This window comes from Mixophyes fleayi, chromosome 1 (genome assembly GCF_038048845.1).
Source record: "Mixophyes fleayi isolate aMixFle1 chromosome 1, aMixFle1.hap1, whole genome shotgun sequence".
Taxonomy (NCBI): domain Eukaryota; kingdom Metazoa; phylum Chordata; class Amphibia; order Anura; family Limnodynastidae; genus Mixophyes; species Mixophyes fleayi.
In genome coordinates, this window is record NC_134402.1 from 108,943,406 (window position 1) to 108,970,219 (window position 26,814).

At 38.3% G+C, this 26,814-nt stretch overlaps 1 protein-coding gene across 2 annotated transcripts in view; it reads right to left on the reverse strand.

The window, feature by feature from the left end:
- Nucleotides 1-26,814, reverse strand: part of GAB1 (GRB2 associated binding protein 1) — an 82,267-nt gene that overhangs the window by 31,293 nt on the left and 24,160 nt on the right. For both annotated transcript variants that reach the window (XM_075199276.1, XM_075199268.1), the window contains exon 2: nucleotides 6,698-6,992. In XM_075199276.1, coding sequence (XP_075055377.1) covers nucleotides 6,698-6,992 — 295 coding nt within the window. The remainder of the gene's footprint in view (nucleotides 1-6,697; nucleotides 6,993-26,814) is intronic.

Genomic DNA, 26,814 nt, shown 5'->3' on the forward strand with positions numbered 1-26,814 from the left:
AAACACCCCCAGCTAGGGGTTACCTAGAACGGATGTCTTTAGTCTTCTCTGTGGCTGTTTCCAGATCCCTGCTGAGGGCTGTGCAAGAATCGTGGGAGGGACACAATTCCATAAATGCTAATAACGCGGTTAAACTGATGTCTTATGACCTCAGGTACTCTGTTCACACTGGCCCGTGACGCAAAGCTGCAGTCCCCCTCATGCCGCCGGAACCCATCCACTACATTCACTTCAGAGATGGTGGGATGGAGGTCTAGGAATCCCAGCGTTGGGACACCGCAATTTGTCTGGCAAAGCATAGGTAATCCCCGCTCAGAGGAAAAAACAAAAATAAACAATCCCTACACTTACACTGCCGTAGTCAGCTATAAAGAGACAGGAAAAAGACAAGCTATACAAGGAGGAGTCACACTATATACCTTCCGTGGTGGCAACCTTTTTTTCCTACACTCTATGCTGCTGAATATGGGACAACTTATTCCAAAGGACTGACATCGAGTAGGAAATGGAGAGGTGCTATATAAATAAAGAATGGTTAGTAATTATTATAACTGTAGGGCGGTCTGAGTGGCATGCTGGAGAGTTTATGAGTAAATGTGTGATCTGTGGACATGTTGGGGGCACTTTATGTCAAGTGTGGGTCTAAGTGCTTGCAGGGGCATTTTGTTGCAAGTGTATCTGTGTGGGGTGGGGGGGGGGGGGGGTCAGAGTGACATGTGGTGCAATTTTGAAGCCAGTGAGGCATTTATGGGCATTTGGTGATAAGTGATGTGGGGGTGCAAAGGTCGTTTCGTGGCTGGTTTTTAATTCTTGCAATTAAGGGATAATGTGGCCATATCAGATTGACCATCATGGTCCTGATGGGATTTAAAGAGCAACTAAAACATACCACAATAAATATCCAATAAAAAAAAAAAAAAATAGAAAAAAAAAAAAAAATGCACATAAAATGTTACTTTAATTGTAGCCTGTCAGCACCTGGCTGTTTGCTTTATATGCGACAATAGTGGTTGCAGACAAAGAAAAATATATGCGCACAAAGGCTTATTTTAAGCATATACCAATGTTCAAGTAAAGGTGTCAAGGCCATTATTAACTTAAAATGCACTGTTTGTTACATATGTATACACTTGATGTAAGCCATTTTGCAACATAAAGAAAAAGCTTTAAAAAATAAGATATTTAACATAAGTACATCATCTCAAACGTAGCCTATATACTTGAAATAAAAATAAAAGGCAGATTCTTCTGTTTGTTTCCCCAGAATTTGTCCAAGACAGCTGCCTTAGGTTGGGTACGACCTGCCGACGCTGAACCTGTGGACAGTCAGACTGATGACCCCAAAATGTGGACAACCTGAAATGCTTACAGGTTCAGTGTGTATGTGGTTAAAAATGTCGACATTGTGACTGTCAACAGGTAGTAAAGCAGAGTCCCAATGTCAACATTCAAATGGCAATGTAAAGGTCCGTTGTCACTAAACAGACATAATAAAAAACCCATGGTGCCGCCCCCCCCCCCCAAAAAAGGCCCATCTCAACCCTAGTGCTGCCAGCCTGGGTTGGTACTAGCAAAGTCGGGGGGACAAAAATCGTGGGGTCCCCCCCATATATTACTATTACCAGCACTAGGCTGTGTGTCAAGCTGCCAGCACTAGGCTGTTTGTCAAGCTGCCAGATCCTAGGATATAATGTTATGAACAAGCATCATGTGGTTCCCCAAGTTCCAGCATGCCCTGGCAGCCGGTGCTTACCCCACACACCGACTGTCCAGGGGTCTGGGAAGAACCCAAGTGCTTTCAGATGGATACTCCTTGGAATGTGTGGGTGGGGGAGCGGTGTTGGTTTGTTTTTTTTGCCTACCCCATCTCCCTACAGAATCCAGCCCTGTGCTGAGCAGCCTGAGATTGGTTGTCGTTATCGCAGGGGTTAGCCCACCATAGTGCCACCAGCCCCAGATGGCAAAGCCTAGCGATGGTAATAGTAACAATCGGGGGGAACCAACGCTTTCTGTCCCCCAATTTTGATAGTATCAGCACTAGGTTTAAGCTGTTTTTTTTATGCATTGATGTTTTGTTTCTTACGGTTCTATGCTGGCGGGTCAAGTGGCTGTATTGATGTGCCAGTGGATCCGCCAGCTGGCGCTGACATTGGCGATTGGATGTCATCATTGTGACGGTCAACTTTACTACCTGTTGAAAGTCACAATAAATGTTGATGGAATGTCGCCATTTTAACCATGTAGACACACAGAACCGGTCCACATTTCTGACCGACGACATTTTCAGCGTCAGATTGATAAAAAAAAAAAAAAACAAAAAAAAAAAACAGCCAGGATGTAGTCAGATTTGGCACTTCTATAGAAAAACAGGTTAATTTAACAGAATGCTACCATAAATATGTCATACATAGAATGTCAATATTCTGTAACCAGGACATGCCTGCATTAGCTCATAACCAATAGACTCTTCCCTTGAACAGAAATACACATTGGTATAATGTTACTCATCATTCCCCTGTGTAGATAACCACAACAGAAAAGCATAACCAGGTATTTGAGAAATCAACACGCAGACTTTGCTTCTACTAACTCTCCTACTTTATAGCTGGAGTTGGAAGAGATTACTCTATCTGTTAATCATGTTACTGGGATAAAAAGACACCTGTGCAATTTTAAATGGAAAGAATTCAAATACATCCCATGCAAGATCACTGCTCTGCAATCAGACAACCTATACTTCAAAAGGATCTTCACAGGTATAATTGAAAGGATTTTATACCTCTTTAAAGACTGCTCTGTCACACCTCTCATCCCTCACTGATGCATAAAGCATTCATCCACTGTAATGCTCTCAGCTCCATTAACTACTTCAATTCTGCTCAAATATATTTTATAGTCTTCTGTCACCTAGATTTAATGCCTCTATCGATCCCCAATTTCCATCGCAAAGCTTTCTAGAGTTGTACAGAGGTAGAAAAAAATATCCCCGTCTCCCATACCACAGTTGACTCATATGCATCTTGCTTATCTGCTCTGACTGTGGGAAGTTAAACCCAGGGGATTGGAGAGGACCAAAGTAAAAAAAAAACAAAAAAACAAACTTGCCTGCACTTTAAATCCTAATCAGACAATTCCTACAGGAAAACGCAAGTCATGTTTTTAGTGATCCACTTCTTTAGACAGGGTTGTAATAGAGGGGGTTTAGTAATCTGCTTTAAATACACTGAGCCTCAGAGCCCTGTTGGCTACACAACTATCTGCAAAAATAGGATTAAAAAAAATACAAAAAAATACTGCTCATTTCACAGCCTCAGAGAATACAGTTATCCAGGAAAAACAAAAAAAACACACTGTTCCTATACAAATTCATCGGCTTGCCTAATACCTCATTCCCTGACACTTTCATGAGTGGGTTGAAGAATTTGGTCAATATCTCTTCTATACTATGCATAGCCTGTACTTCAAAGTCTAGAACATAAAATTATGCAATAAGACCCCCTCAGAGACCCTTCTATGGGCCTGGCTATTTGCTCAGACCATTACCTTGGGCGTTTTAATATTAATTTCCTGGTTAATAAATCCCAAGAGGACAGCCCCTACCAGAAATACTGATTATGTAGTTCATCTTGTTTTTTCAGACAATAATGAGTTGAGATGAAAATGAAGAGCTAAAAATCGAACAATGTGGATGATTACACGCATATGATCATTAGCGCAGCCTAACAAGTCCATTATTAGAATGTACTGCCCATATCATCCTAGCAATCCACAAATATGTGCAGTGCAGTTTAGAGACATGTATATTTTCTAGATCACAATACTTCAATATCAGAACTATCCTTTAAAAAAATAAATAAATAATAAATCACTGGACCCAAACATCTTTGTCAAGTAAAGCCATGTCTCAACCTTCTCTTTTTAGGCCAAGTATTATGAAAACATAGTAAAGACGAAACACGTTCACTATTCATTCATGTCCATATCTTCTGATTGCACAGGGTTTATGGGGAAAGTTGACATTAATCTTGCAAAAATTAAAACAAACACCATTACTTGCCATAAAAACTGAACTGCAAGTTGAATGATATACAGTATATTTATCAATACTTGAAATCTCTTATATGTAAAAAAATGTGATTTGGATTTCCAGAGATTGGTCCTATTTCACCTGCCTTTCTGTCTACATCAAGAAAACACTTTCCAAATTTAAAAGATTTCAGTGAACAGAACTTGGAGGAGACCTCTTCAATCTACTATGGGGAATAACTTATTTCTTAGAAAGACAATACTGAATGATGATTGTATGTAGCAGTTTGGATATATGCTTTTGCTAAATACAAGTAGTTCTGAAACTGGAACCAACTGCACATTCATAAATATTCATAAATTGTGTGGTATGTACATTAACGGCATTGTAAAATAGTTAAAAATCACAAATACTCTAATATTGCAGAAGGAAGTGGTCAAGAAAAATTATGAAAAATGTTCTGTAATTCTATATTTACTCAAGTGTCTCAAAGGCAACATTTTATCTATTCTTGTCCCAATATCCGATCGTTCATAATAAATGAATGCCATTTACTAAAGTTTTGTCTTGCTGCAATTCTAAAGCAAAAGTCACTGTTCAGTGTAAGAATTGTTCTCGCAGCAGAGATACAAGAGAAAGGGAAATGGCTTTCTTAGACCACTGTCAGAAGCACAGAATGATCTGCCTACTATCAGGAAGATGGTGGTCCTAAAGTGATAGTAGGCCAGGCTTTGAATTGCCTTTATATTTACAGCCTCCAGACTCCGAATCTTATAAAGGTCGGCAGAGAGTTATTTTCTATATGCAGTACCTAAAATTGAAATGTTGACACCCACCCTTGTATATATCTGGGGCAGATAAATGGGCACATTTGCCCAAAATTAAATGTACTCTGCAGGCATATTTTTCCAGTTCATAAATAACCCTGCCTGAAAGCACCAACACGATGCATTCACATATCCTAAGGAGGAGTAGAATAATCTGTTACACTAAAGTGTTCTATATAGATCACACAAAAAACACCAGTATGACCAGTTCAGCACAAAACATTAGCAGATGCATCAAACTAGTAGTTTTTAAGCTTCAATGTTTCTCTGCAAATAGTTTTAAAAAAAAAATAATGCCTTTAAGCAGACATCCCTATTTGCTGCTGGTGGACCATGCGCTTTTGGATATTTCTGAATAATCAAGACATAACTATTCATGATATAATGGAAGTCCTACCCTACACAGCTTGTGAGTGAAACAACAACAAAAAAACATTATCCCTTTAGTGTCCATTGCCATATATTTTCTTTTGTTAACTTTGAGCTTCCTTACTTTGAAAATACTACAGTTTGTCAGTAGCACTGGTCTTCTCTCAAATCTTTTGCCCTCAGTATGAACAACGAACATTGAAAACATCACAGATAGAAGCAATTCTAAAAGGCTGTGAGAGTGACTGAATGGCTGGGGGAAGGCATAGTTTAAAAAAATAAATAAAAAAAAATAGCGCATCATGAACTAGAAGAAATACGATAATCAGTTGTTCATGATGAGACAGACCTGTTTCTGCAACATTTTTAAATATGAAGCAATAAAGGAATGCACAGAAAAGTATATATTAAACTTGAGTCAAACAGGTGCTTGTGTGTGACTGCAAATTTCTAGCACCAGAAATACTATGGCAGTCATAAGCTTTAACAGCACATAGTATTCAATGCATTACATTCCTAGAATATAAATTCAATTACTATTACTCTTTATTGTACATTTATTTTTGCTGCTCTTTTAGTGGAACACTTGAAAGTTTTACACATTTAAAAAGTATATTGTTTTTGTGATTTTACTTGGGAATTCCATTATTTTTTTTTAGCTCTTGCGTTTTTTTTGTTTTTTTTAAAATTCAAAACAATGTTTATATTATGTCAGAGCCGCTTAATTGTATTTGGGACTTCTAACAAAATTTGTTCAAAGAAAATGGTAGATTTGTTATTGTTTCATTAAATAAATCAGTATCTCAGCGCTCTGTTAATGCACATTTGGAGTGATATGGTTTTGCACTTGGAAAATCTGTATTTTACCTTTAAAAAGGCATCTTCGTTGTCTATAGTAATAAGAACATATAGTAACATATAATCTAAATTAGTGATGAACAACCTGGCACACTTTAGAGGCCGTGTGGGCCTCTAACCTTCAAAATGGCCATCCATGATCCTTTATTTTCCGTAATTAAACATAAATTTAACTCAAGAAAGACACTCATCTGTAACATATAAGCAGGCGTTTTAATGTAAGAAACAAATTTAACAAGCTATAAGAAACAAATCTGAACGCAAAACAGGAAGGAGCTGGGAGCCACATATAAAAGGCTCAAAAGCGTCTGTAGGGCCACCTATTGCCTGTCATAATATAAGTTATATTATCTATATACAATGTTGACAATTTGTTGAAACCTGGCACACACTAAATTTTGCACATCATTCCAAAATTAAATCTGTGCTACATTTGTTTTTCTAGCCTTTGTAAGTCACTTTCTACTTGGTTTGCAGATGAAAACCAGATTACTCCCAAATGATTTTTTGGAGTTTTACTGTTTTTCAGTGCACACCGTGTGCCTCCTAAAGGCAATTCAATTGGTGGTGCAGTCATCGTTAAATAGCCACCAGACGCAGTTCTAGAGAGTCTTACCTTCTTCAGTGGGATTGAATCCACAGATGTCACATATGTGTCGAACCCACTTATTCATTTCCTCTTCACTTTCAGCCACCAAATAAAAGATTCTGTCAATGGTTTTTATATCAAAAATATAACTATGTTCAAATTCTTTCTTTGGGAATACCAGTCCAGCATCAACTTGTTCACACAGGTTCAAGTCAATAATGCGAATAGGCTTCTTTGCATGGTCATTCTTATAGTATTCTAGCACATCGGGATCTCCAGTTAGACGACCACTGCGAAGGATGAACCATCTCCGCTTCCATGCCTATGAAAAAAAAAGACAGATATTACATAGATGATTAATCTTTTTACCTCATATTAGTTAAGAATGACCCACAAACAGTCGTTAAAATTATATTTGCTAACATAAAACACATCATCTGTTCTACTAGAAATATAATTTGTTTAACATGGGTAATCACAGAAGGAGACACCATTATAACTGTGTAACCTTATTTTATGTTAAAATATAGCTTTTAGAGCTGACCGATATTTTGTGGTGAGTATTTTGTACATATGTCTCCATTGGGGCAGCACAGTGGCCTAGTGGTTAGCACTTCTGCCTCACAGCACTGGGGTCATGAGTTCGATTCCCGACCATGGCCTTATCTGTGTGGAGTTTGTATGTTCTCCCTGTGTTTGCGTGGGTTTCCTCCAGGTGCTCCGGTTTCCTCCCACACTCCAAAAACATACTAGTAGGTTAATTGGCTTCTATAAAAAAATATAAAAAAAATTGACCCTAGTCTCTCCCTCTCTGTCTGTGTTTGAGTGTGTGTCTATATTAAGGAATTTAGACTGTAAGCTCCAATGGGGCAGGGACTGATGTGACCGAGTTCTCCGTACAGCGCTGCGGAATTAGTGGCGCTATATAAATAAATGATGATTATTTTTATAGCATTATTGAAGTTGCAGCTGTTTTGCATCTCTCACTCATTCTGAATGGCCTGAAATCTTTCATTATTCAGCAAAAACAAGTACTTTGTATTATCACTGATTAACAGATACTGTTATTTACAGCCTAGGTATGAACGTTGCTAGTTTCTCAATTTATGTTAGATCTTTACTTAGATCTGTGATTCCAGATGAACAAAACATAGAAACATATGAATGTTTATTTTATTTGTTTTACCATTAAGAACACACTGTATCCTATATTTAAAATAATTTTTCGATATTTGTGTGCCATTTAATAGACCATCCTAATGTTAGTCATTTAGCCTTTGCTTTTGATGCTTAGAACTAAAAGCGGACCCAGAATGCAATGTGTTGTCCCCTAAATTAATAATCTGGCATATAGGTACAACAGTTTGTGGCTGGATCACCAAAAATAAATTATTGTACAAGTGTATTTTTATTTGTGGTGCAGTGTGTGTGTGTATATCATTGCAAATGTACCAATTTTTGTATTGGAAATGTATTAATTTCTAAAGTCATATGTCATGGTGGAAGAAATGTGTTTTTGTAACGCCGGAAGAAAATAAATCCCATACTATTTAAACCTTTCATCTGTGAATGACCAACACATCTTTTTAGCCTGAATACACATCATCGGGTTGTTGCCCATCTATACTGTGTATTCTGTCCAATTAAAAACATAGGGGACTATTTGCATAATGTAACAGCAAGTCATTTAGGAAAATCACAGATTGATGTCAATTTTGTTAAAACTTATATTTTGAAGAAAAAAAAAACAAAAAACCAACTTATATTTTGTTAAAGCCAAGTTCAGGGAATATATTACATCCTGATGCTAAACATCTGATGTAATATCTCAGACTTTGTGGTTCCAGATAGGATCAGGGGGCTGGGCTACCTCCTGCCAAAATGTGTATCAGAAACAATATATAAAAAACTGTATTTTGTATTTTAACTGTAGTTTACCATCTGTACTTCTGTATGATCTCTAGTACCTCCAAATAGTGTGTAAAGGTCCTAGTAAGGACCCCTGAGCATTGCCTACTGTATCCTGTGTCCAACAGATAAGAGCTTACACTTTAATCTGTTACCCAGCTGTATTGAACCCAGCATCTGTGTGAATGCTCTGCCCGCTACCCAGCAGGACTGATCCATAGTAAGCAGTCAGGAGGTACCAAACACCCCACAGCAAAGAGACGCTGCAGCAGCTGTGTCAGCTATCCAGAAGTAAGCGGTTCTAGGTGCCGGTGAAGGAGCCTGGTAGTGGCAGTTGAATCCTCCTACAACAATTGCGCAGTTGGCATTTGCAAATTAGCGCTTGTCTGGTGGCAGGTGACACCAGTAGGAATGGTCAGTAACAGTCGGGTGCATCTTTAACATACTTATAGTGGCCCTAGAGTACATAGTGTGTGTCTGTTTTTGGACTTAGTCTATGTGACCGAGATTGAATTCAATATAGTCATCCTATGGGGTGTTATACCTTAAACACACCAGGAACCCATTGCTTCAGTTATTCTGAGTGCCTTTATTTAAAGAATATGAATAATAGAAATATTGGAATTCAGTGTAATAGATCTCCATAGGTAATAGACACAAATGTGCATTTGTTGGTCAATGAAGTCCCACTCCCACCTTAACTACCAGAACATAGCGGGCTTCGATTACTGAAACCCCTGCACTTTTTTTTTTTTTGGATGTTATTCACCTAACTCAGTAAATGCTGCTTATCCAATCCTAAAATCCTGGTAAAGTGTGAAACAGAGTTTATCAGCTGCATTGATTGGCTGCTGATACAGCCAATTGGACAATGCCAGACATAATCTAAATCTACTGCATTGATAAATGCTGAATGTAGCTTGTGTACTCAAACCTCATCCAGGCTTTAATACCCAAAGAAGGACTTGCTACCAGCATCAGAAATGCAAGGGTCCCAGGCATCTGGCCCCAAAGTTCCAGTAAGAGCGGTGAAAGAAGTTTGACAAAATATACATATTCCTTTTCCTGGAGTACACGCCTTTAAACATGCTGAAGTTACCAATTGGGGATAATGGGATCACAGGCAACAGTCAGTGAATGGACAAAGCAAAACAATCATGCACTTGTGGACACTGCAAAAGTGGTGTTGAGACTCAGCACTGCCATAACAAAAAAAAAAACCTTTATATGATTGAGATTTTAAACAGAAACGGATTTTCAGAAGCCAATTCTTAGCTCTTATTTCTGAAACCGTATAATAATATGTCCCACATAAAAACGGTGGACTTCATTACGGAGATCGGTTTTCAATTGGTGTCAGAGGGCAAAGCTGTCACTTCATTACCAAACAGTCATCCTTTTCAACACATCCTCAACTTCCCCTTCTCCAAAAAAATAATGTCTGAATAGTTTGGATTACTCATCAAAATGACTGTTTATGGCTTTTGTGTTTTCCTCAGATGTCTAATTGCTTTGCGCAGTACATAAGTACACTGCTAACTTTATATAAGCACCTGCTACTCTTTATGTTTTTCTATTTTTTCCCCCAGTAATGAGTCACTCATTGGGCCTGGCACAGATTAAACTAGAACAAGGGAAAAAAGCAAAATCACTAACTGTGCACTTTAATAGGGCATATACAAAGGTCCTCTGGCTGCAAGTACAAAGAAGAGTTTAGTAGTAGCATAAAGCTTAATGCCAGACAAGCAAACTGACATCAGCAGCCATGCTAATCATAGTACAAAAGTGGCTCTGCTTTGTCAGATTGCACAAAACTCCACATAAATTACTCTTTGTTGGAGAATCTCTCACATTCTTACAGCTCTTCTATATTTGGATTTAACCCATTCATAACCTCACTAAAATATTTTCTCTGCCCGTGTTATATGTTTAAAAGCATTAAAACAGGATTAATATAGCATATAAAAGAAAAGCAACACACTATTAAGTTGACCAACTGAGCACAAATAATTTCTCTCTCACTTCTGACAACTGGTGTGCAGTTACAATCATGAAAGCAAATGATGAAGTTGGTTCCCTTTACCTCTGCACCAGACTTAAATAAAAGTGCCCAAATGTGTATAGAAAGGTTGAACTTCCAATAGTCTGATGCCATGGCCTATGGCAGTGGTTCCCAAACTGTGTGCCTAGGCTCCCTGGGGTGCCTTTGAGATCTCACAGGGGTGCCTCGGCTAGGGCCAGTGGTAAGCAAGGTGGGGGACTACTTGGTAATTATTTTGGCTTAGGGGTGCCTTGAAAAATGTTTGGAGACCCCAAGGGTGCCTTGAACTGAAAAAGTTTGGAATCCACTGGCCTATGGTGAATTCAAAAATGCATGGAGACTAGAAGGACAGTGGGAGTGTTGGGAAAACCCATCCTACTGCTACCCAAAGAGTGAAGTTGCACTAAAGTTGTGGATTTATCAGACTATTGACCTACATTTTAAATTGGTTTTTTTTTGTTCCCCCAATTATGGGTTGCTTAAGCTCTTTACAAAAGGTTAACAATCATATCAGAACATTCCTCCCATGACCACAGTGCTTGGTAGGTCTGCTTGTGGGGCTCTCATTGGACATATTCCCCCTACTTTAAATACATGCCCATTTTGTCGTTGTTTAGCATTTCATGTGGTGGCCCCACGCAAACTTAAGTGTGAGCCTATCAATTCTACTGCCTGAAGCACAAATCCAAATAGACATGTTATTAGTCTACATTATAAAACTAGAAATGGAGACAAAATATGGTCAAACCTCAATTTTACCCATACTTACCTACTTTCTGTATTCTGATTCCGGGAGATGGGCGTGACTGGAGGGCGGGAGGGGGCAGGGCAAGACAAATCGCGTCATTTTAGCCCCGCCACAAAAATGACATTTTGTCGCGGGGGGCGGGGCCAAAATGTCGCGATTCAGGCTGAATCGTGTCATTTAGCGGTGGCTGCAGCGGGATGCGGGAGATTTGCCAGCTCTCCCGGGAGCCCGGGAGATTGACCTCAATTATGGGAGTCTCCTGGACATTCCGGGAGAGTTGGCAAGTATGATGATTTTATCTTTTCTTCCCAGTCCAAGGTTCCCCTACTCCTGAAAGATTCTCAGTAGGCCTGTTTGCCAGATTTGGGGTTCTCTTTTCCTACATTTCATGTAAAAAAACATGCCCTTATGCTGTCATAGTGATAAGCATAAAACACTGCATTATTGCACTAAAAATGTTCAGTGCAGTAATTAGTCTTTTAGTAATGTAAGTTACCAAATACTGTACACAGTACATTAGGACTGGATATGTTTGCTTAGGTAAGAAGTTAATTTTTTTTTCTTAAGTTATGATTTTATTTTACGATACAGATGTAAGTCTGCAATGAAACATCCACCAGGTGCACTCATTTTATAAGCCGGTACAAATTATTTAACACAATACTGCAAGTAGCGTGTAGTGTTTTTCCTTTACTTTATCTTGAAGTTTGCAGCAATAAGACTCTTCCCATGATTTTACACCAATTATACCTGGTACCTCAAAATTTTCACTGTATTGGCAAAAATAATCTGCCTTGGACAGGCGCCTCAATTTAACTCAATATATGCCTATTCTGTTCTACATCTCTTCTATAAACCTTACACACACACACGCAACCATTTTTGTTTTAACATTTATTCCACTGCTACTGAACACAATAAATAGTTAAGAAAAAAAAAGTCTTAAAAATTAAAGAAAAAAAAGTAATAAAAAAATAAAACAAGTTTTTCTTTGGATTTTAAAACAAAAAAATAGGTTTCATTTCAAAGGGGCAGATGGTTTACAATGAACGATGTTGCAAAATTAAAATGCCTGTTAATTAGCACTTTAGGAAATTGTTTTCCTGGAAGTAAAATTGATATGTAACTGTACAAAATAAGGAAAAAACAGGCTGAATGGAAGTTTCCACTCCACTAACCACCATCCTGATCATCTGTTCCGCATGCACATTTGGATAACATTTCCTGTTTTTGAACTATTGTCACCACTTGCTAGTTTTTTGCTGGTGCTTCTAACTTTAGCCTAGCTGTGTAAACAAACCAAAAGCACTAAAAGTAAATCACAGCAATTAATGTGCAGGAAGCAAAGAGGATTTCAAAGCGATATAAAGTACCATAGTTATAAATAAAGTTTCTTACAATTGCTAAAGAAAATTAAAAAAATAAAATAAACAAAAAAATCTATTTAAAAACACATAAAAAAAAAAAAAAAAAAAAAAAAGGTGTACATTAGGAATCCTTGAAATGCATATTTGCATCTATTAGCTTGATTAGGCGCTGGCATTTTTCTAATACTGATCATACATTTTGGGACATATTCAATCAGCAGCGATATTCCTCCAAACATCACGGCTGGGCACATTTGCAGGTAATATTCAACTTTGCAGATTTCTCCTCGCATCTCAATGGGGTGGGGGTGGGGCACAAAGAGAAATCCACAATGTTATATTGTCATTGAGTGACTCCGCAATGGTTGAATATGCCCCCGATATTCAGTGGTCCTTACAAAACAAGTTAAATAACTTTTAGTTCCACTTGGTCAAAAAACAAAAAAAACAAAAACAAATCCCAACAGATAACTTGAGTAATAACAGAACAAGTACATATACTGCCTAACAGCTTGCCAAATAGTGATATCACAGACAAAGTCTACTTTCGGTGGGGGTTGCTGCCTTGAGGTATAGGCCATTTAGCACTATGATAAATATATCCCTATATTGCAACCTCAACCCCATGCTATTTTCCTTATTTCCAAGTTCAGATATGTAACTTTGCTCAAAAAACACACAGGCTTTGAGAATTTTCTATATTATACACTGTATAATATACATTGTCCACTTACTTTTGTTCGCCTGTATTAGGAGCAGTGGTCAAAGTGGAAATTTAGAAGTGGAGGTATGGAAAATGTAAGTGAGTGGGATGTGATAGCTTTATAATGAAGGCAGTATGGCATACCACTGTATGCCAGCCCACATCAACCACTGGTTAGGAGTCCAATGAAAAGTATACTGTTCATGAGTATGCAGCCAATGCTTTCTGGAGAAGAACAATGCACCCTACTCGAAAACCAGTCACAGAAATGCAGCTTTATTTTTCAGAATAGGATTCAGCGCTCAACTTTTGCTACACTGGCATATCTGGGACTATATACCAATAAAAAAAGCAGACTTTCCATTTTATGCTAAACCTTATACCCAGTGACATTTATTTTGCATTAAAACTAACATTTTTTTTAAATCTGCTTTTAGGAGGTCACCTAGATCTCCCTCATTTGCTCACCTGCATTGAATGCAAGAAATATGCAGACTACGTCAATGCACCCAAATGAGTGGGTATAGAATCATTGGAAACCATAGTTTTCCATTTTCATGTCAAAAACACTAGTACAAAGCACAAAATTACTGCCCAATACTGCTGGGAATTCAGAGAGCACAACTATCCTATTTATTGAAACTTTGTGTATAAGGCTATATGTATACACCTATATATTTGAGGTTTGAGAATACAAGTAAAATGGTGTACATCTAACATGGGTATCCAACACTATATAAATAGAAATACGTGAAAAATGGATGTTCAGCGCTCCTAATTGTGTCGTGTCAGTGGATAAGCTGCCACCTGGGAGTGGGGGGATAAAGGGATAGGTATATTCAAAGTAGATCTTAGTAAGGCGCTTCACTCAGGTGTGCAGCCGTATAAATACCCCAGAGTCTCCACCAAAAACTCCACAATTATACACAGTAATACACAAAATGGTACATACAATGGCGCTTCCGTCTTTGAATCACAGAGAATCTCTGAATAAGAGAAATGTGCCCCTCAATCTTCTCATCACATGCGGTACATGATATAAACAGAAAAAAAGAACAAACATGGCATAATAACATTAAACACCAAATAAAGTCCACCACCACTATGGGGCATGTGTTGATCCTCAAAAGTTAGTGATGGTGAAAACTTCCAATATAGCACCCGTGATCCTTCCTTCAATCTTTCTCCCCCTTAGGGTATATGCTTACATTCAGGAAATTCAATATGCGCCTGTAGGGTATTTCTCTGTTCCCTTAACAGTACCCCAGTATATCAGATTCCTCACTCCACTTCCAATGCATGGACATACAAAGAAAAAAAGGCAAGGCAACCGCAATGGTGCATTATCCCACAATATATTTATTTCTGATAAAAACAAACTAAAAACAGAGTCAAATATGTGTGGTCCCGTACCAGAATGCCCTTCATAAAAGCGCATGTGTACAGTCAAACACTGCTGCAGCTCAGATCTAATGTAAACAGCACTGTCACCTGGGCACTCGGTAAACGGTACACCCGCCAACGCGTTTCAACCCACGATCCTGGGTCTTTCTCAAGGCATGACTCTTCCGCTCCAAATCCAAGTTTAAATAGTCTTCACTATCCAGCTGATCACAATGAAGCACTCACGGATCTCTCACAGTGTGCATCACTGGTAGGATACGCCCTCTTTCCAGATAGAGGTCTGGTTGAAAATAACTATCAGCAACGGACATCCGGGCAAAGCGGTGTCTGAGTATAATATTGGATAATGTCCGCCCTCTATTCAGACTGAAGTCTGGTGAAAGAATGCTTTATCGGCAGCGGACATCAGAACATGGAGGATTAACGATGATATATACATGCAGAAAGACGATAATAAAAATTAAAAACAAAAACAATAATGACAATAAAACAAATCATGCAAGCGTCATCTACAAATGATCGGTATGCATCATACAAATAAAGTGGGTATATGTAAAATTGCATAAAAACAAATACAGTGATAATATACACTAAAGATCAGCACCTATTTGGACAGAAAGCCCATCTTATGGACCATATGTGCCTTTTAAATAAGTAGATAACCATGGAGCAAAAATATTTTATAGTGGGTCTGGCTTTGAATGGAACACAGAACTTGCCCACACACTAATTTCGGAAATATGTGGACCAAAATATGTTAAAAAAAAATAATAATTTTTTTTACATATTTTGGTCCACATATTTCCGAAATTAGTGTGTGGGCAAGTCCTGTGAGGAATCTGATATACTGGAGTACTGTTAAGGGAACAGAGAAATACCCTACAGGCGCATATTGAATTTCCTGAATGTAAGCATATACCCTAAGGGGGAGAAAGATTGAAGGAAGGATCACGGGTGCTATATTGGAAGTTTTCACCATCACTAACTTTTGAGGATCAACACATGCCCCATAGTGGTGGTGGACTTTATTTGGTGTTTAATGTTATTATGCCATGTTTGTTCTTTTTTTCTGTTTATATCATGTACCGCATATGATGAGAAGATTGAGGGGCACATTTCTCTTATTCAGAGATTCTCCGTGATTCAAAGACGGAAGCGCCATTGTATGTACCATTTTGTGGATAAAGGGATAGATCAACCCTATTGGAAGATTGGATCAATGTAACTCCCTGACGCTTGAAATGAAGGTGATAGAGGGTGAATAACGGGAGGGGATAGACGGATGGCACCATCAAGTATACATATATATATATAAGAGCCAGGGAGTTACATTGATCCACTATATAAATAGAAGGCTATTATAAGTTACCTCATTGTTTATGAACCTGTATAAAAGCACTCTGTCAGACCTCATGCTTTTAGGTGCTCATTTGAGGCTTATATCTTTATTTTACAGCAGGCGGTACATTATTCCCATTATATTTGATAGCATGTGTGGCCTCTTCCTGCAAAACAAACCTGTGATAGGATTGGATTGAGCTGAATGAAAAACAGGTCAATGACCTCATCAACTAAGCCTGACCAACCCAGTACGGGGCCCTCTGGGATGGCAAAATAGAGTTTTTATTTCCTTTTGTGTTCTAAAAAACGGAAACAAAAAAACCCAAAAAACCCCAAAAAACTATTAGAGGCATTTAAAAGTGTTTATCTGAAGTGTCAAAATGTTGCAGATAAACTCTATACATAATATTAGTGTACCCAAACTTTTAAGCATCTCCTTACATCAAGTGGCTCTCCAGCCTCTGGCCTTCTTTAGATTTTGATTCTTTTAAGCCCACTAGAAACAGTAGGTGGTTGGAGTTTTTTACTCTCCCTACGATGTGTACTTCTAATTCACATGCCGCATTGCAACATAGCAGGTTACATCAGCACTTTTCTCTATACCCCATGCACCGGGTCACCCGGTCAGGCAGCCAGAGGTAAACACCATAGACCCAACAACAGGACCCCTTCCACCTAGTAAAAAATGCTTTGCTTACAAACTTCCCACTTAATTTACAATAGGTATTGTAAATATATGGCAAGTTAGGCAGCAGACAGTTTTGGATTATAACGGTCATGTGGTAGGGTCAGAAACACAAACTTCTGTTGTCAGACAGATGGCTTTACCCTTTCCTCTAGAATACACGGGTATGAAGAGGAGTTTACTGTTTACTCAATGGTTGTGTCCAGGTAGCTGCCTAAGAAACCCAAAGTCATCACCCCACCACTGTGCTTGATGGTTAGTAGGTGGTTCTTATGGAGATGCACTTGGTTTGGTTCGTGCATGAAGACCAAAATTCTCCACTGTGGCCTCGTCTTCCTAGAGGATATAGTTCCAAAAGTCAGGTTCTGATCAGATGGACCTTTGAAAATCTAACCAGTTCTGCAAAGTTTTTGTTTTAGAGAAAAGGGGCCATCACCTGTCTACCCTTTCATGAAAGCCACTTGTTAAGTAATTCAGGTAGAGCCATGAATTTTAACATTTACTGTAATAACAGAGGTCTGTATACAACTAGATGTAGCATGTGTTACTTATGATGGCTCAGAGAATGATCTTTGGTTAAACTTGCTGGGAATCCCACTACTGGGAACTTTGTAAACCATTCTCAATGTCGCCCATGTGTAAACAATGTTTTCCACTATAGTATGATTGACTTCATATTGTTTGGAATTGGCCTAGCAATCTCTTTCCAGACTGATGGGTAACAATTGGTTCTCGGAGATCATTAGAGCTGTCTTTTTCGCCTTGACATGGTATTACTACAAAGATGAATGCTTCAGACCAAATTCCAGTTTTGCCGTTATATAGAGGTGATAACACTTTCCGATGATCAAATAACGACATGCATTTGATTAGCAGTAACTAGCACAGTCTACATTGTTTATTGACAATGGATGCATGAAAGGTTTTCTTACTTTACACAGCTTCTTTATGCGCACTTATTTTGGCATATTAAAGTGATGATTGTCACATGCAATCGCATTGATCATTTTTGGAATTCGTAAGGAATATACTATTGATAGCTACTGCATTTGTTTGTATGTAAAGATACAAATTTGATAGTGTGTGTAATTTCTTTTTTTTTTTTTTTTACAAGACACACACACATACACACACACACATATATATATATATATATATATATATATATGCACACACACACACACACACTGGCAGAGGTTACAATGATTGGACAAAAACCATGTTCCAGACATATTAAAACAAACCAGCAGATGGATACTGGAGACCATAGCTACAGATTATTCAAAGGAAATTGTGAATATATTGCTTTGCATGTAGATTTTTCTTTCCAGTATATTTATAGCCAGTGATCCTCATTTATTTTCCAATTACAGGCGTTCTAACTTTTTTTTTTTGTTTGTTTAATTGCTTGAGTAGTCTGCAGCCTTATAAGAGGTTTATAGTTTCCAAAGCCTTTGTGATATTTCTGCTGTACTCACTACCTATATAACGGAACTGCTTTTCCATGGTTATCACATCCTAAATGCAGTAGTGGAAAGCCAGCAATTCTTTTGATTTTGGGCTGTAATCATGTTTATATATCGGCACAATTGCAGAAAATCAAAGAAATTATTGCAGCATCTCAGTGCTACAGTCACATTAATGATACGAGTGTGGTGAGCAGCACACAGAAAACCTCTTATGCCCTTTTTAATGGATACTACAAGCAAAATGTATAGACATTACACATTTTCTCCTGTACCCCACGCTACAGGAAAACAATTATAGATATTACTACCCACACAATGAGTATGTCTAGACAAAAAGGACAGTATTTTGTAATTCCAATAGACAAAAATAAGCTAAAAATATTCCGAAAGTGTGATTAGGTGGTCCGATTAAAAACCAAAACAAGACATGGATCTACTGACAACTTGGTCTTTGGACTGCCTTCTTTCATGGATACATTAAATGCAAGCCTTTGTTATTGACATAAATTAAATTAATGAGGTTTGGGATAAGGGTGGGATCTAGAATACCAGAGAACGACTGAGAAGTACTTATTGGAACCGCTTATTGAAAGTCACTGGTCCAACATAGTGGATGAATAGAGAGGCACCCCCCCCCCCCCCCCCACATCACTCTCTTTTCTCAACATGGAATTTTCTCTCATCTTTTGAAACTGACAGAATCTACTTATACAAATGAGACAACTTGTTTCAAGGAGCCACATTTAATTTTCCTATGCAATTTTCACATGCAAACCACTTTGCACAACAAAAATTATCACCATCTCTAAATCTCAGAAATCTGCTAGGAGCTAGATCTTGATAAATCAATATGTATATTTGTTATTCTAAATAGTGTAATATAGAATTACAAAACAAAAAAAAATACAAACACAAAACTGCATAGCATCAATATTTGGTGAAAGTGATTTTGCCATTATGTCACAATAATTTAGATACTTTCTGCAAATAAAGGGTGTGTGTAAAATATATATATATATATATATATATATATATATATATATATATATATATATATATATATATATATATATATATATATATATATATATATATATATATATATATATATACACACATATATACACACACACACACACACACACACACACACACATACATACACACCATCTAATTCCTTTTTGGCCAAACTAAATACAGCATTTCCTTGTGACCTATTTTATACTCACAGGTGCTTTGGACAAATAATACAAAAAAGTAATACTTTGGCAAAAAACTGGGAAGTGCACTTTGGTCTCACGTGTGATTTCAACTCCAAAATAAGTGTTACTTCCTCAGTTGTATTACATGCCAGACTGTGTTGCTGTAGCAATGTAAACAGTTATCCAGGAACATTTTATTATATCCATGAACACCTAACACTGCAAGATTAGGATACCACAAACTACACATTGAAACAAAACTCCTGACACATCTTAGAACAAAGAGGTAAGCTACAAATTATCACAATTTAAGCTGCTCTATAAAACATAACCTCCCAATACAAGGAGGTGCTCTTCAATGTGGCAAAACACTGGTAATTAGACGTCAATCATTGTAAACCAACTAGAAATAGCTTTAACAAAAAAGCACAAAATAAAAAAAAGACATACCAGAAAATACAATCCCCTACCATTCCAGGACAGGGAAACTGGAACACAAAGCAAGGGTGTAGCCCATTCAAAAGCCTTGCTTTTCAGCTAAGCCAATTATCTAGCATAACAATTGTTATTTGTTGACAATTTTGCATGTATTCAATACAGACACATCCATAGCTCTTTGCAGAGGAGATCCAGTAAGAATTGCTTTAAAATCACTGCATCCCTGGCAACAATCGAGTTAAAAGGGTAGAGAAGAAAAGCAGCTTTCATTCACGCAACAGGACATTGGAAGTGCTTGTCTAAAAATCACATTTCAGAACGACGACAGCGTCATCCTCGGCATGGACATTCTTCTCCCTTGAAACCAAAAGTGCAAACACAGAGGAGGGAGGGGGCAAATTACCTTTGTGTTTCAGCAGAAATATGAAATGGTGTCCTGTCTCTAAGTGGAGAGTTTAACATACAGAACAGATTTTCTTTCCTGTAAGCTTTCCTTCTCCATGCAGCACCCCATCCTAATAACCTTTGACCAACAGGAAGGAGACACAATGGACGTGGAAATAACAGTGGCTGCAATCATCCAGTATGACTGAATGCATGGGAGGTTGTGTGTGTGTGTGTGTGTGTGTGTGTGTGTGTGTGTGTGTGTGTGTGTGTGTGTGTGTGAATGCATGGGAGGTTGTGTGTGTGTGTGTGTGAGAATGCATGGGAGGTTGTGTGTGTGTGTGTGTGTGTGTGTGTGTGTGAGAATGCATGGGAGGTTGTGTGTGTGTGCGAGAATGCATGGGAAGGTTGTGTGTGTGTGTGAGAATGCATGGGAAGGTGTGTGTGTGTGTGTGAGAATGCATGGGAAGGTGTGTGTGTGTGTGTGTGTGTGTGTGAGTGTGCACGCGCATTTGTGTCAGTTTCAAAATCAAACTTGCCAGCAGTCCCAATTTTCGCCATCCAAAATGTTTGTGGCCCATCATAGCGGGGGTGGCGGGGTGTTTACACAAGAAAACACTTGTGGTATGATGTGCTAGGGGCAGTACCAAATTTTCCAATAGGATTGCCGAAAGGTTTGTTATGTAAGAGGGGTGGGCAAGATGTACAAATCATGAGCCAGCCATTGAAACCTAGGGGTCTGCATGATCTTTTCAAGAGTTACCTAGCATTTTGTTTTGCAGACTACAGGTGGTTGACCATCACCCATTGTACCTTAATGGCATAAATTTGCTACAAGATCTAGTGCTTACCTGCCTAAACTATTGTAGGCATCATACATTAAAAGATATATGTGATAAATAATATTATACACAGTAACATTTCAAAATAGTTTGAAAAGCAAAAACACTGCTTTGGATAGCTATTATATACTCTATTCATGTATAAAAGTATTAAAAAAAAAAAAAAAAAAAAAAGGCGTGAAGAGTGGGCACATCCACCGAAACCTCAGTTACCTAAAGGCAGGAGCTGCTTTGCTGTGAGCTCCCAGTACAGGAGGACTGCATGTATCCCGTGCTCTTCAATAGCAGCACTAATTAGGGAACAGCTAATGGGGTGGGTGGGCCAATGTTACGTGGTGGCACATTTTAAGTAACGTTACCGTCTGGCCAGGATTTTACAGGCCTGGCCGGTAGAAATGTGACTTAGTGCCTATGTTAATAGGGTATAAACAAACAAAGGTAAGGAGAGCAAGATTTTTTTTTTCTGGAAAAGTTGGCAATTATTTCTAAGTATAGAGTAATAAATAATGTTAATACAGTCCAAAACAAAAACTAAGAGATGCAGTTAAAGTGACTGACTTTCATAAGACTTGCTCCTAAATACGTCATTAAGATTTAAATAGTCCAATATATTGCCTAGTTGTGTGCAAAAAATTCAATATGTAATTAAAAAAAAAAAAAGGTAGACCCAACAGAAGAAATTACATTAACGAGATTAGTAGCGGGGAAAAAAAAATATATCATTAGGCACATCCAATATGACGGTTTATTGAATATTCAGTGATTTTGCTGGACAAATTATATATCATTTAAATTTTATTCTACACCCTTTGTAAGGATTTTCTGCCAACACTGTGTTCAGATTTATAGTATAATATTATTTCCCTGCCTGTCTACAACTCAAATATTTGTCAAAAACATTGAAGGTAACACCTTCTGCTTTCTAACAGTGTTTACTATGAAATAAGAGTCTGCTGATGAAACCACAAGACAATATATGCAAATACTGGTATATAACAAGATTACTTGGGTCACAGCACAGATTACTTGTATAACTTGCATTAACCAGGATAAACAAGAGGTTAACCTCTTCTGTCAAGAATGCATTTCCAAACACTAAGTAGAAAACATCCCATTGATGTTTTTAAACAAACGCTAAAGATTGCAGTCACACATCTCTATACACTGCCATCCATGGATCAAGAGTGTCACTTGCAAGCAACCAGGTTTTAAAAGGATACAGAGAACATGCTGTCCAGTTTCTGGCTTCATGACAACTGTACACACTGCGTTCAAACTAAGGGAAACCTGCTGACAGGGAATTTGGAGGGTTCCCTGTAGTGGTAGCTGTATACTCTTAACTGGGGATTTAACCTAAAAATGATTCTCCAATTCTGACCATGGAAAAGTACCATCTTTGAGTCGAGATTTAAAAGCACTATGTGATGGAAAGGTTTTACATCCTGGTTATTAAACACAGAGGATGTGTCACCATGTGGTAACCAATTCACTGGGGGACATTTATGTGTGCATCTGTTTTAGCGGAAATGGAAAAAACTAAGCGCGATACAAATTTGAAATATCGGTCACCTTAAAACATTATACATATGTTTAGCTTACCCTAACAAAATTGTTCCACACCAAAGTGGCACAAAAAAAAAAAAAAGAAAGAAAAAAAATTGCAGAATGAGCCACTATAATTTGATGTCAAAACCTGCTATCATTTCAAGTCAACTTGAGAGACAAGAAACACCCATAAATAAATGTACATAAATGCTATGTGACATTCTTAGACACTCTACTAGGCTACTTTTCACACACAAATTCATCTAGAAGTGTCCTTCACTGTGTGTATATTGTTTTCAGATTAGATCATCTGTAAGACCTGAACTTGTAGGAGCCTAGATTCAATCAGCTAATGAGATGAGGTCATCACTGTGTGGTTTCACAGTCCTGGCTTGATGGCAGGCCATTACTTTAATTCCATGACATCCTAATGCAGTAGTGCCATCCACTCACTAATCTGTTTACTAAAGTATCCAGAAAGGCACAGTAAGACAATATTCACAAGCAAAGTGGCAGCATGTTATATCGAACAATATAAATGACAGAATTAAACAGCTTTTTAGGACACAATATAAAATTCTATAACCCCAAAATATTTTTATTTGCTGGAGCTAAATGAGCAAACTGAAATGACTGAACATGGATACATGATGGTGAAGGAGCTATAGAGCTATTGCATACCTCGCATTTCACAAGCAAAAACCTTCACACAGTAAAACAGAAGGTCCTGGTCTGAGCAAGCCACACCCAGTCCAATCCCGTCCACTCCAAAACCAAATACCCTAATTTCAAAAACCCTTGCCCCCTTCAGACCCTAAACATTGGGACTGTTGGGGAGTATGCAATTGTAAAAATTAACATGTAAGTTAGCAAGTAATCCCTGAAGTGAAACTAAAGGCAAAAGAAATTTAAAACATCACATAAGAATCACTGATGCATTTAAAATGATAAACAGGTAATATGTTTGGACTTGCATTAGTACCACTATCACAGAATTCCCTTTTATTATTAATTTTTATTGATAGGGCGCCACTAGGTGTCCGCGGCGCCGTACAGGGACAAACAAAATTACAATACGAGGTGAGACAGCACAGTACAGTAAACAATAATCACAGTAACTCAGTGAGCTCAGGGCACAGCTAGAGGGGCGGGGAAGAGGAGAGGGGATGGTCTGCCAACAACGGCACCTAGGAGGGAGGGCACGGATGAGAGAGAGACCCCCAGGGGGAAGAGGAGGGAGCGAGAGGGGGCGGGGGAAGAGGGTCCTCGAGGAGGAGGCAGGGAAGCTGGCGAGCAGAGTTCAAAAAGAGAAGACAGGAGGAGAGAAGACCCTGCTCAAAGGAGCGTACAATAATTTTTATTTATAGGGCGCCACTAGGTGTCTGCGGCCCCGTACAGGGACAAACGAAATTACAATACGAGGTGAGACAGCACAGTACAGTAAACAATAATCACAGTAACTCAGTGAGCTCAGGGCACAGCTAGTCATTCCCTGACTGGGACAGTCCATGTTTATATATCACAAAGTGGACAGAACTGTTTATTTACAGGACACTTTTCTCCTACAGTTATATTAACATACACAACAAGTGTTATATTAACATACACAACAAGTGTTATATATATATATATATATATATATATACACCTTTTAACAATCACTGACTGTATATGACTGGTGGCATATGTCCTGGCCAGTACTATAGTAGATTGCCTTGGTCAGTCAATCCCTCCACCCCCCGAGACTTCGTTGCTGCAACACATTTGGGTGGAAGACAGTAGTCTGATCCCCATAACTTTCTACAGTGGCACTGTGGAGCAAATATTAGGATGCGTGGAAACGTGCAGTTAATATTATGTGGGGACTGGTTTGTTGGGGGGTGGGGGTAATGTGAGGTCGGTGGGGGCTATTGCAATGTGGGTTCTCCCTATTAAATGCATATGCTATTAATTGGATATTGGGGTTGGTCACAAGGGAGGCTTATATATTAAATATGCATGGTATTTAACGCTAGGTGTGACTGGGGAAGGGACTATATATTAGTCAATGTTAGTAAATATCAGGCTGTAGGGAAGGCGGCAGAGAGTGTTAACCGGTTGCTCAGCTTTCCAGACGGCAAATAGTATTTATCCCTTTTCCAACAGGGCCCCAACATTCCAGGATCCAGAAAAGCAGCAGCTGAGCTTCGGACACCAGCAGTAGGTAGCCAAAGCTGCAACTATCCAGAGTCTGGTCTGGGCTTTATCCGAACTGCAATGACAGTTGGGAGATATGTCCCACTTCATGCTGCTCTTATCATGAAGCTGCATGCGCCCAACAGTGGTTATTCAATAGAGAAAACTGCTTGCTCTGCATTGAACAGAAATATAAAATAAATTTCCTATCCCATTTGCCATATAACTAGTATCATTAGTCAGGACATAGACCGGAATCCAGATATGCTAAGAAAAGAACACATCCACATATCATAAACTTACAGTTTATTACCAACAGATGTAGTAAGAATCCCTTCATAAAACTGCAAAACGGTGCGCCTGCAGTGCAAGAGAGCTTGTGTGTGGTCATGGGCCCTTTATAAATGAATACACAAGGTGCATGAACTTTGTATATGCCAATGGCAGAGTGTGCAGCATTTAGCATGTTCTGAGCTGGTAGAGGGCTGTTAAAAAGATAATATGTGCTGGGCACACCCACATGCAAAACATTTGTTAAAAAATGGCTTTGCTGGAAATGATTAAAATTTTACTAGTTTGCAGCTAGATGCAAAGCATTTTATAAGGTAGTAAAATCAAGAGGGATGGTGTTAGCGGGCAGCCTAGTGCTAGGCACGCCAGGGCCATCTTAACAACATTATAGGCCCCCGGGCAAAGCCGTGCACCAGGGCCTATATAATATATATATATATATATATATATATATATATATATATATATATATATATATATATATATATATATATATATATATATATATATATATACACATATACACACTTGCTCAGTGAACCTTGAAGGTTTTTTTTGCAGGTTTTCTTTTGCAGGATTATTTATTCTAACTAAGAGCCCTGCCTATGGGGCCCCCGGGCACCTGCCCATCGTGCCCAATGGAAAAGATGGCCCTGAGGCACGCCTCCTCCGTTGCTTGATCATCCATCCTCTGGTATTGGTACACACTGTTGGACTATCCCTCAAGATTAAAAGATGCCTACCAGCCCTTGGCTGTAGACTGCAACATTTCGTTTTGTGCAGTTATTTGGGTTTAGCTGCTTTTGAAGTGCCCAAAGTAATTCATTGTTCCAATGTTTTGAGAATTTGCCAGAAACTAAGATATATTTGAGATAAGGGCTTTATCAACGGATACATACCACTCCGCTATCGTGCACCTTGCTATAGCAAACCAAGTATATAATTTAAAAGCACTGTTCTTTGATGGGCACAATAAAAAGAAACCTTCAGTAGATATATTTAACCCCTCCTTATCACCCTAGGCTATTTGATCACAGAAATCACCATGAAAGAGGTTGGCAGGTTTGAATACATACTTTTGGGCACATGCAAGCAATGCGAGGAACAAGCAGCAGTCTGAGTCCTGTCAGGTTTACACAACAAGAAATGTCACACAGAGCTGGTTTAAAACAGACACTATAACCCAAAAGACGGGGGTAAAAACTTCACACTATATTCAAAACAAAAACCCAATCAGATCTCATTAGGTGTTAAAATGCTAGGATGAGCAAAACGCTTTTAGGAAAAACAAAACAAAACAAAACATGGATTACAGTGGGTGCTCCCACTCTTTAATCTAGCCATGTGTACTTGCATTAATGGTTTCTCAAGCTTCTTTATACTAAAATGTATTTTACCAGATGATCTGGGTGGCAGTTAATAAAAATGAGGTTAAAAAAGAAAGACAAAAAAACCCCCGAAACAGAACACTTCTGTGTTTTCCTCACAAATATATCAAACTGTTCAAGTAATGATTTCAATAGGAAAAGACACACTGCACTTTAATGCCATTACAGATGCTTGAAAGGCTTTAATGCTCATTAAAATTGTATAAGGCAGAA